Source organism: Anopheles arabiensis, chromosome 3, assembly GCF_016920715.1.
Source record: "Anopheles arabiensis isolate DONGOLA chromosome 3, AaraD3, whole genome shotgun sequence".
NCBI lineage: Eukaryota > Metazoa > Arthropoda > Insecta > Diptera > Culicidae > Anopheles > Anopheles arabiensis.
The window spans coordinates 91,014,725-91,026,702 of record NC_053518.1 but is presented as its reverse complement, the minus strand read 5'-3'; the positions used below and the strand labels follow the sequence as shown (position 1 = coordinate 91,026,702).

The following is an 11,978-nucleotide window of genomic DNA, read 5'->3' as shown; positions in this document are numbered from 1 at the left end:
TCGGGCTCTCGGGGCCAGCCAGCAGCTCGATCGTGCTTGGAGAAGGTATGGGGACGATCGTTCCAACCGTTTCGCATCAGACGACACCACCCTGTGTGTGATCAGTGCAAATAAGTGAACAAATGGGGGGAAGGGAAAACGGAGGACAGATTTGCAACAACCGTGTGCGAATATGATCACGCATTTCACCTCTTTCTGGCTGGCATGATCACTTAATTTTCCCACAAAACCCACAACAGAAAGGTTGCTCTCGCTCTCTCACCACAGCGGAAATGGGTTCGTCAGCTGGAGGGCCCAGATCGATGGACAGAAACCGATAAAATGATGTTGGGTTTTTTTGCAAACCTTTCTATTGTGCAACCGGCCGCCAACGGATGCGAACAAATAAACCCCAGACCCCAGGCTGGGTTGACGAGATTTCGGTTGCGGTCGCTGATTTCGATGAAAGCCCCACACTGTTTGCGCAGTTCTGCTTTTTCTGCAGTTCGCGAATGAAAATGTGTGAAGACTCCCCAAAAATGTACAACCCCCAGACCCCAGACCCACTATCCAATAATCCATATCTCCAACGGTACGCCGGTTGAAAGCTTTCAAGTCCTCATTATGCTGTCCTAATGCGCCCACGCTTCCCAGAATGTAATGCTAAACTTCTGCACGCACGCATGCAAGCACACACACCCGTTCCGGGGCGGCGGTTGGCATCGGAAAAGTGGCCACAGTATTCTATCTCTTTCCCTCCCCGCTCGGTAGTTCTATGGTGGAAATTCAAATTATAAAAGCAAGCAACGTGAAGCAAAAGAGTCAAGCGGCGAATGGTTTGGCAGGCATGTCAAACATGGAAAAGAGATCTTACCAAACCGTTCAGAGCTAGTTCGGACACGTCTGCCAGTCTGCGAAACGGTTGTAACTACAGGTAAAAAAGTAAGTATGTGGTTCTTACCAGATCTTGTACTGTTATTGAGTACACTAATCCATTGTTCCTGCTTGGTATCGTTCATCTACTGTACGCACTATGAAGACGGCTGATGTTCTTAGGACCTTTTCCGCTATGATGTTCCTCTGGGTACTATGAGTGAAACAAAGATAATGTGAATATTATTAGCAAGCCACTCATAAGCGCCCCTTACAGAGTTTTCCAGGAGTTCTCATAGCTGTGGGACACTTTAAAGAATCTTTCTTATCGTGAAATGAACTTAATGTAATGGGAATTGGACTCTCTAACACCCTTGATGGACAACTCCAGCGGGAATTTCCAAGGAGCCTATCCGAAGAGGTTGCCATAGAGTCCAATTTCCAACATATGAAGTTCACTTCGAATAAGAAAGAATCAAGAAAGTGTCCCACACCTATGAGAAACTCTGAAAAATCCTGTATATCAAATCATATACTAACAGCATAATACAACATCTAATGTTGACATATTACAGTCGTTACCACCAAATTTTGGCTCTAAGGCATCAATTTTTGACAGTGCGCATCAATTTTTGACAGTGCGCATCAATTTTTGACTCTAACGCACCTATTTTTGTCTGTAAGTCATCAATTTTTGACTCTTGTAGGAATAATGACAATTTTACAAGGTATTTAAGCAGATTTTTAACAATTGTTATTCCACAACTCATAAAAAATACAAAAACTGTGTAAATTGATTGTTTCTTGAGAAAAAATTATGAAATTTTATAATTTCTAAAGCTTTTGTTTACAGCTGAAAATACGTGCCAATTTTTTCACTCCATTGAAACTGCCAAAATTGGCAAAACAATTGTTTTATTTTAAATCTTATCAATACAATTATTCATTATTTAACTTAATTTCAATCATTTCAGAACACACAGTTTCAGAAATTACATAAAATTTTGTAAATAAAGCGATTGACTCACAGTCAAAAATTGATGCCTTCGAGGCAAAAATTGATGCGCTCTGTCAAAAATTGATGCCTTCGAGGCAAAAATCGTGAAACGCTGTCAAAAATTGGTGCCTTCGAGACAAAAATAAGTGAGTTAGAGTCAAAATTTAGCGGCAACGACTGTATTCTATTAAAAGTGTTTTACTTACTACTATCTTCATGATGTTTATAGAAGGGTCGCTACGGTGAGTGTCGAATATCGCTGATTTAAGATCTTCAATCATGTCGCTCATGTGAAAGGCTTGGAGGACTTTAAGAGGGCTGGATCTTCGGGTTCCATGCGTATCACACGACCAGCTTACTAGAGTTTTGCGAAAGTCATGTGCTATACAACAGTGAGTTAGACGGACAAATCGCAGAGCTCATCATTGTATCGGCTCCTATATAGTCTTTCCACACATACGGGATCACCATTCCTGCTGAGGATCTTCCTCTCGAACGTGGCTTAGAGGCTTTCATCAGATTTAAACAGTAGCCATGTCTCGGTCAGAGGTGTTTATGAGTACTGATACTTTAAAGTTATGATATATTCCTAGTAGCGATCGTCGCAACAGACTTTTTGAGGTGAATACAGGATCTCTTAACCAACCTCCTATTGATTAGAATATTCCATAAAAAACAAAATGAATAAAAGAACCCCAGAATATCGCATTTTTCTCCACCGTAGTTTGACATCCCTGCCCCGAATCGGTCAGTTGCGCACATTCCGTAGCGACTGGACCGTCGGCTGGATCACTCGACTCGTTCGTTCGTTCGTGCGTTCGCTCCGGCAAGCGCATCCAAGCACGCAACCGTCCGACAAACGGCACGCATCCCGCAGTCGTTAATCATCGATCGGACGGTACGGACTCGGAGCTCGAACCAGGAGGGGACAAAAAAACCGCCCGCACCATCGGACCCTTTGTGTGTGTGTGTGTGTGAGTGTATGAGGGAAGAACCATTTTTTGTTGGTCGGAAAAGCAGCAATTACAGCAAGTGACAAAAAGCAACGCCTAAAACGGGCAATCGGCAATGCATCGAATAATTAGGCGCAACGTGTGCAGACCAGAGCGCATGGATGTTGGTGGCTTCAATGGATAGTTAGTCGCAAAGCGCGGGCCCATTTTATGCACATTAAGGCGACAATAGAGCGGAAAAAAGAAGAGAGTGAGGGAGGGAGAGTGAGAAAAATACGATAAGGTTCATAAAAAAATCAAAACGCAACGGATTCTGCTGGTGCTCAGTTACAGTGAAGCCACCAGGGCAAAGGGACGAACCCTCATTCCGTGCCGGACGTTGTGCAACGATAGAATCCGCTTTTTGTGCATCGTCCCATAATAATACTGGTCCAGTGGCAAGTGATTTGAATAGTGAAAAGTGAAAATTTAAAAGTAACCGACACTGTGTGCTCGTTTGAACGATTAGCGTGAGGAGAAGGGGCAGCCCGTGTCGCACCAGTTAGGTGACGAGTTGGGTTAATCAAGCGATCCATCACGATCCACCCGCGGTAAGTGTGACAAATTGATGAAGACCGCCCCCAAAACGCTCCAGCGCTGTTTGGCGCCAACGGTCACGGCACAAGTAACGAGCGGGAATAACGAACGGATCTTTCCACTAATAAGTTTGTGGTAATTCTCAAAAATTAAGCCATCATGGCATGCTCTGATCAACTCCCGATCATCCCATTCACCCGTTTATGGTCACTAATAATTGGCCTGCTTTTGGAGTTTGGTTGTTTGTTTGGGGGGGGCATATGGTCATTCCGTTTTACGAGCCATTCGTTTACTGCCTACTCCCAAAAAAGGCAAATTCTGAATAGAAACCCCACGCGCTCTTTGATAATGATTTAATGATAGAGGCCAGCCGTTTCGTTGCTGAAATGTCTTTCCGATGGCATGCAACCATTCCCACACGGCGTTTATGGCGTGTTTATCCTCACATGCTGTCAATTTGAAGACATTTGCTGAGGGGCCACAGCTGGACAGAGCACACACACCCGCTCTCGCTGATGCTTCTCCGTTTGCAACGAAAGCGCTGGAGGTTTGGAAAACTGTTGACATTGGAAAGATAAAACGGCACCTCCCTTGGCACCATCATACTCTCCATAATCCACACAATCCAAACAAAGCCCCGCGCCCGCGGATCGAGTTACACACGCCGTAACTGGCCGTGCCGTTGGCTCGTTCGCGTCATCATATTGGTCAGATCATAACCCGTGCAGCTTCGTTTCCATTAGCTACTCTATTTCGCAGCGAACAGAGCACAGGTTCCACAGATGGCCGCCAGCCCGGTCGTGGTGCAGCTTGCCGTGGCGTTCGTGGTGCTGCAGGCCGCCCTCGGCACCAATCGGCAGATCGTGACCGGAAATCCTGCCGCCGGATCGTTCCTGAGCGTGCCGACCACGGTCAAGCGGTACGAAAACGATACCGTGCTGCTGCCGTGCTATCATAACGGTGAGTATATTGCGAGTTATTAAGCACTGTGAGGTCATATGGTCCCGCCCTTGGGGATGCACTCAGTATCTGATGTCAATTTGACACTGTGAGACTCCCAGCAAAGGAATAGAAAAAATAACTGAGAACCAAAGGTTCCGAGGTACACATTCCCCAAGAACTCTTCAAAATTCTCACCCTTTCGCAAGGTCTCATGATGCTTTCAGAAATCACGACCTGTGCGTGATTCCTTTCCTTCGTGTCATCTCCCATTGTGTTCCTCCTCTGCCGCTTTTGGGGGAATGGGTTTTGCCCATTAAATCAATTACTAGGCATAGCCCGTGCGCGGTGTCCGCTCTATTAGATTAACCGCATCGCGGCGCATAAAGCGAGATGATACAATTGACAGCACTGTGTGCTGCCGCTTTCCCCAAGGGGTTACCACCACCTTCTTGACCCCTTCTCTGCTCTGGTTCGGCATGTTTCTCGGCAGCTCCCTATCGGTATGTGCGCTGGTCGCGCGATGATCTGCTGCTGGTCGACTCACGCTATCCGGACCTGCGGACACCGCCACGGATGCGCCTCTGGCCGAACGGTAGCCTCGAGGTGACGGAGGTGCAGACGGACGATACGGGCGACTACACGTGCGAGATCATGACCGACGGGGGCAAGGCGTCGCAGCATCACGCCATCGAGGTGCAGTGTGAGTAGTTTCTCCGGGAGTTCCCGAATTCCTGAAGTGGTACTTGCCACCCTGGAATGTTTGATGATAACTTGCGGCTCTTCTACCGCAGTTCAAGCGACGGCAGCGATCTATCCGGAGGATCCAATCGATATTCGGGTGGGACAAATTCTGGAGGCCGTATGTCAGGTGACCGGTATGCCACAGCCGTACGTCAAGTGGATGATGCAGGTAGGACACACAGTGGAACCTCTTCCACTCTTCCGAGTGGCAAGTAATTCCTTGTTCGGTCTCCATTTCCAGAACGAAAACGCTACGGCACCGTTTGAGAATGAGCGCAAGCTGAACGTCCTGATCGAGGATCGCACCTTCTCCGGGCCGCTCCAGTGTACGGCCACGAACGGTGTTGGCGAACCGGCCAGTGCCGCAGTCGAGGTGATCGTTAACTGTAGGTACACTGCCGCAGCAGGTATGCCAAAATCGACAGCTTTCCAACTCATCCACCTTCCCCCTTTTGTTCGCAGTTGTGCCGGAGATTGAGGTGAAAAGCCCGACGGTCCATACGCGCATCGGCGAAACGGGACTGCTGGAGTGTTTGGTGACGGCACACCCGGCTGCATCGATCCACTGGTTCCACCACGGGCTGCCGGTCGTGTACGATCGGCGCATCGTCAAGCTGGACACGCTCGTTACCAAGCACCAGTACTACACGGTGCAGCGGCATCAGCTGGCGATTCGGAGTCTGCGCGACGCCGACCTCGGCCAGTACGAGTGTAAGGCGGGCAATCGGGTCGGCATTGCCGGGGCGCAGCTCGAGCTGACCGGGCGGCCGATGGTGGCCAGCTTCAAGCCGGCGGCCGAGATGTCCTCCCCGACCCGGCACAACTTCATCTGGCAGACGGAGAGCCACTCGCCGCTGATCGAGTACAAGCTCAAGTTTCGGCGCGTACCGTCGGGCAACGTTACGCCGGGAAGGCGCACCCTGCCCCAGCAGTTCGCCTGGAAGGAGCTCATCATCCCGTCGGACGGGTCGTACGGACCGCTGCACTCCAGTGGCTACACGCTCGAGGGTCTGCAGCCGACCAGCGTGTACGAGGTGATCGTGCTTTCTCGGAACCGGTACGGGTGGAGCGATCCGAGCAACATACTGCGCTTTGCGACGGGCGGTGAGGTGGAGATCGAACCGGGCAGTGAGGCTGATACGTCGTCGTCCTCTTCGGTGCAGACGACGGAAACGCTCGAGTACAGCGAGCCTGGGGACGGTGATGGTGGACTCATTACGGACAATATGATTCCCACCGATGGCTTTGATTATAGTATGGGGTGGGGTAACGGTCACAGTGTGGGTGGGGCGATAGGGATGTCACCGGTGGCCGTATCTTGTTTGGGATTGTTCGTAGCGTTTGCCATCGTGGAGTTTTTTGTAGGAATAAAGCACTTAGGAGATCTGTAACCAAAGCAACCACATTGTAGCCTGACCTTCTGAATATCTCACTGATCACTACGATCGATATCCTATTCCAACAAGATGTTGTTCTTCTAGGTTAACCCTCACCAGGAACTGCTTCTGAGGAACATAGACATTTTCTTTATTCTCTGCATTTCTGGATCCAAAGCCCCAAATGAAGTTCTCAAGCCAAAACCTTCGTCCGGATTTCATCATTCTTCTTCTCCAAAGTCGGTAAATAGATAAGTCTGAGGTTCTTCAGACCATTCCACCATTGTACTTCCCCTAATTTCGGCGAGCCTGTCTGGCCCTCACAACGCCACAAAACTACGCCCAAACATGTCGATGTCGTTAGCTCTCCAATGCTAGAATTTCATAATTCTTCTTCTCCAAAATCGACAAGTAGAGAAGTCTGAAGTTCTTCCGTACATCTTAGATTGCAAACCAAGCTTGGAGGAGTTTCAGCTCTCTTAAGCTGGTTCCCACAATGTACGTCCAATAATCTCAATGTTGTTTGTGTACCGCAAGCCTGGAACAGCTTTCGGCACATTCTTCCAGCAAACTAGAATACAACAGCGCCCTCCGTATATTAATCAACGTCCGTCAAACGAACCTATTCTCAGCCGGCCCTTTCGCGAATTCCACTCCCCAAGGCGACACTTTTGCGACCCCTTCGACAACTGACGGACTCGGCTCGCTGTGTGTGTGTATGTGTGTGCATAAGAAACGGCGTTTCTTTTTAAATTAATTAATTGCGCCAATTATTTGCAACATTTCTTCCGCAACTGGCACTGACTGACATCCGCAGCGGGAGCGGGTAGAGTACCGAACCGATCGGATGAACATTGTAGGTTCGGCAGTCTGTTGGGAATGGAGGGAGAAAAAAATATAAATTTTTAATTAAATCAACTTCACCACCGTACCACCCTGAGATCGAGCCGCCGCTCACTACCCTTTGCCCTTTTTTTGCTCACGGGAACAAAGAGGGCTCCCCTGGCGGGGTCAATCGATCGTGGTCTCGACGGCATCGGAGCCTGGTGGATTAAGATGAGTTACTGTAACGATATAATTAATAGCTGCTGCTGCAATAGCAACAAGACGATCTCACGCGCAATAATTAGTTGCTCCGGCTGCACTTCTCAACTGCTTCTGTGTTGCATTGTTTTCGCTTGTCCACTTCTTCCTTAACTGCATCTGTTTGTTTTTATTCATTAATTATACATTTGTTCGATTTAGTTTACTTCGTTTTTGAGTGTTTCTTAATGCCTGCTTCCTCGTTTTACCATTTTTTCTGTTTTTTTCTCACTTATGAGTAGGTATCTGCTGCTAGGCTCTATAGTTTTAGAGGAAGAGAAAGAGAGCGCGGCATTGAATGTTCAGCTCCGGGGATGCTGGGGTGCTTACCCCCGGTTGCGCGTCCACGTGGTGGTGTATTAACAGTGATCTTCTCCCCGAGGAACACACCCACTCGGCAAACATAACTGAATATCAGTTTCACCAAACAAAACGATAAACAAAACACTAACCAGCCAGTGATTGCCAGTCCTCTTCGACGCGCACGCTACAAACTACTCGGTACTTGATTGTGTTTGATGTACTGTGTAATATCCTTGAACACACGGCCTCCAGTAGCGGCCCCTCCGTATCCAATCTGGCGGTAAAAGTTGCCCGGGGAGCGGGTCAAAACCGAAGTCAAAAAGTGGATTCCGAAAAACCGAAAAAAAACCGCGCCTAACCGTGTCAACTAATTTTGGTGTGAACGTTCGGTAGATTCGTAATACTTCTCGGCCAGTCTGTCTCTGCACACCATTATCTCTTGGCGATTTGTGCACCCTGCAAGTGCATAGCATGAGTAACTTCCCCTTTCCATTCATCCCCCGCACTGACACAGCTTAAATCCTATGGCAAAACCTTAACCACCTGTGCTCAACGGGTTCGACGGGTTCGAGACGAAGATCTTCAGCATCTAACAAACACAATAGTTTGTTGTTCTTTTTTTTTAGTACTAGTAGTGTTGGTAGTAGTGGTAATAGTAGTAGTAGTAGTAGTATTTGATGTTTTAGTAGCAATAATGGTGTCCACACGTTTTACTCCGATAAACTCTAAATCTGTTCACTGTTTCACAACGGTACGCGCGCGTAATATCCGCGCAATAGTCAATTAATTTAATCTCAGGTTAACGATTATTATCTGTCATCGCGATCATCGCCGCTCTACCGAAAGTGTAACACATGCCCATTTAGTACCCGTACCACGCGTACAACTAACTGATTCACTCTATAAAGTTCGTTAAGTTTACTTTGCTAAATAGATTCTGGGGCCTGGGGCTGGATGTAGGAACCCGGCACACGGCCCAAGTTAACCACTTTGCTACTCTCGATGCCGATTTATCTTCCCTACCGTTTTAATCCTTATATCTCAGAACATGTTCACCAACCTCGGGGGTCTATTGGTTGCAATTTCTCTCTCTCTTTCTCTCTCTTATGTTAACGAATTTTGGGGGAGTAGGTTAGTGGCTTGCCACCGTAATAAAGCTTTACTCATCTAGTCCCGACCGGTTGGAACTACTACACACGCACGCAACCACACACGCATATTTCACACTACTCTACTATGGGTTGATGTTTGGGGGGTGGTGGTGCAGTTTTTTCTATTCGTTTTCCGGTTAAAAGTAAGTGTGAGAATCAAAATAATATCTTCTTCTTTTTGTTAAATAATCCTAGCTTTTTCAGTTTTGTAAACGATGCCTCGATTGTTGCAGAAAACGCGGTTCGACAGGATTACGACTTAGCTCGAAGACGGTTGTTTGGTTGATTTTTTAAAACTTATTTTGTGATGGTTTGAACGAGTTGCACCGTACGGGTCAGCTATGTTTGGGTAAAATCGCCCTAATTTTAATCGTTTAGAGCAGAAAAACTCTGTTTTTTTTCGCCAGTGTGTGGAATAAATAATAATAAAAAGAACAAACTTATTCTCACTCCTCGTTTCCTCTAAAATCTATACCGATCGCAATGGAAAACACAAATTACAATTAATCTCCAGTACCGTGTGTGTGTTTGATCTATCGTTTTTCGCTTACTCGTTCGGTGCATTTATGTTTTGCTACAGTAAAGAAAGAAAAACCGAACATCTTCTCTAGCTGAGGAAAACAGCACACATTTTCCACCAAATTTTCTGCTGCGATCGCTAAACGTAGGCCGTAAAATTCTGTGCAACGCGTCACCCCCCACAGCCGTTTCCGGTTCCATCACCAATCGATCGGCCGGCGATCGTCCATCGGTGGAAGATTGTTTTGCTGACACTTTTTTAATTTAGTTTAAGGGTGAAAAGTTTAAACTGGCGTGACCAGTCCCGCCGTAAGTAGCTAAAAGGTAAGTAAACAGAGGGAAACAGTAAAGAAAAACGGTTTAACGGACACTGCAGCACCGGGGCTGGTTCTGGTGACAATTGGTTGGCAGTAGTCTGCCCTTTTCCAGCGGTAGTTGGAGATGGTAGTGGTAGTGTGTGTATGTTTGTGTTTTTTAAGGTAGACATTACAGTAGTGAAGGGAGAGGTATCGTCATTACGCGCCGAATCGGTCCAGCTACTCTCAGAAGGGGCTCGAGTCGGAGTCGCGATCCTGTATGGCGGTTATCGATTGTTGTAAGGCATTCGGCGTTAGCCATTCTCTGCGGCAGACATAAAAGCGGGAAAGTGGAAAAGAAAACACGTGATTAGACGTGACCGGTGAGCTGTAGCACGAGCTCGCCCCAAAATGTAACTCACTTTGGTAAGCAGCGTTGAAGGAAGGGTACGCACGAGCTAAAGTGTGCTAACCGGTTCACCCAGCTGGGTATTTCCTGTCCGCAAAGGATCTGTAAGATGTCAGCACAGATTAATATACATATCCCTTGCTATAATTTCTTCACAATGCACCAACCTGTGTCAATGCGCCGGAAAAATGGTTACAGTTGTTGTTCATCAGATGGTACCGGTCGCCCCGGAACTGGTTGCCCAGCTCTTCCACGATACGCCGCACCTCCTCCTCGGTAAAATCTGTGCAGCCAATCTGAATGCTTTGCCTGCAAGGGAAAGAAGGAGTAGAGTAAGTACAGGTTTTGCTTTCTCCTGCTTGCCAAGCTTGCCGCGTACCGAAACCGAAACTGATCACCGAGCTCGTCGTGATCGCGGGGCGATATTTCGAACACGCCGGTAAACGGAAACGGATGGCCACCGTAGGCAAACTCCGTCCCGAACACTTCCACCCCGGAGTGGAACACACCGAGCCCGATCGAGGTGGTGTACTCGTTGATCCAGTACTGCAAAGGCGAAGATGAGATTGAATCAATCGCTGTGTACGTTGCGCTTATGCTACCTTTTCTCCCTCCCCCCCCCCCCCCCCCCCCACTCACTCACCATGTCGTACACGTTGAGGATGACCGGTTCGCGGCTTCCCATGCTGGTCGGCAGCAGCTCGTCGCTTCCACTATCCTTTGGCACACCGAGACAGCTGGGAAATGTTAGATTGCACGGAAGCCCGTTTGAGAACATCACACCATGCAGCACCTCACGCAGGCGTGCGCGACCAGCATACACGCGGGTTTATGACGGAACACGGATACGGATGAACCTATGCACTGGGTTGTTTCAGGCCCGACTAAATGCACGGCAAAGGCAAGAATTGAAACAGCGCTGGGAGCAAAACTAAAACAAGAGAGGATCAACATTAGCAAAGCAAACAGATGGGCTTAATGAGCAATTTGATGGTATAAACTTCAATATGGTAAGGGACTGGATTGGGAGGATGAAACGGGGACTTACCACACTCGACAGTGGCGCTCAGTATATTCAGCTGGACGGGAACGGGTTGTTTCTCCTCAACACACGCACTCAAACACTGGAGATTTGGAGCAACCGAGACCGAAAGTGGCAGACAAAAAACCCTAGCAAGCGTCGTCACGGCTGGATCTGTTAATGCTTAATTGCGTTTTGCGTGGGTTACCTCGAGCAGGCGGAATGCCAATTTCACTGGCAGCAAAGCGGACCAGCCAACTGCGATCCGACGACAACGACGACAGCCTTCGTTACTCGATTGTTCCCGCAGCCGTTGTGTCGTCGTTGTGCTCTCATGCTTTATGCTGGTTGCCCTTTGTTTTGCTGCCTGTTCCTGTTCGTCCCCCGCGGGTATCAGAGGGATTTACACAAACGCCGTCGTTTTGGGGACTGTTTTCCCCCCACCTCACCACACGATATCACAATGTGTGTGTGTGTTTTTTTCTTCTTTGCGTTTTTTCACAACAATATGACACTGGTTGATGTAGGTGGTTGGTGTGGTGGCGATACGACCGTGGCCTATTCCCTTCCGTACGGACTTAACCTGCACAAACCACCCTCGAATTCGGCAATCGCAGACTTCCAGCAAAACGAGCAGCTGGCGGGGCGCAAAAAAAGGATCGTCAGGACTCGATTGCCAACACTTTTCGTACCTCTGTCTGGATCCCGTGCGTGTGTTGTCTGCTTTTCGTTTGTCGCTGGTGTGTATGTGAGTGGTTT

At 48.1% G+C, this 11,978-nt stretch overlaps 2 protein-coding genes across 4 annotated transcripts; one reads left to right on the top strand and one right to left on the bottom strand.

Annotated features, from left to right (window-relative positions):
* The first annotated feature begins 2,647 nt into the window (after positions 1 to 2,647).
* LOC120903549 (brother of CDO) lies at positions 2,648 to 6,461 on the top strand. 3 transcript variants are annotated; one of them, XM_040313041.1, is made up of 6 exons: positions 2,648 to 3,392; positions 4,138 to 4,338; positions 4,811 to 5,020; positions 5,112 to 5,230; positions 5,303 to 5,447; positions 5,524 to 6,461. In XM_040313041.1, the coding sequence occupies exons 2-6, from the start codon at positions 4,161 to 4,163 to the stop codon at positions 6,450 to 6,452; spliced, it is 1,581 nt and encodes a 526-aa protein (XP_040168975.1). In that variant the 5' UTR covers positions 2,648 to 3,392; positions 4,138 to 4,160; the 3' UTR covers positions 6,453 to 6,461. The 3 variants fall into 3 exon arrangements, with proteins under 3 accessions (XP_040168975.1, XP_040168974.1, XP_040168972.1); XM_040313040.1 differs by having other exon boundaries at positions 4,107 to 4,338; XM_040313038.1 differs by having other exon boundaries at positions 2,649 to 3,392; positions 4,122 to 4,338.
* A 1,165-nt stretch (positions 6,462 to 7,626) lies between these two features.
* LOC120902170 (deubiquitinase DESI2) lies at positions 7,627 to 11,978 on the bottom strand. The gene is made up of 6 exons (XM_040310712.1): positions 11,247 to 11,978; positions 10,842 to 11,129; positions 10,578 to 10,744; positions 10,366 to 10,507; positions 10,212 to 10,300; positions 7,627 to 10,114 (listed from the first exon to the last, which is right to left on the bottom strand). The coding sequence occupies exons 2-6, from the start codon at positions 10,974 to 10,976 to the stop codon at positions 10,036 to 10,038; spliced, it is 612 nt and encodes a 203-aa protein (XP_040166646.1). The 5' UTR covers positions 10,977 to 11,129; positions 11,247 to 11,978; the 3' UTR covers positions 7,627 to 10,035.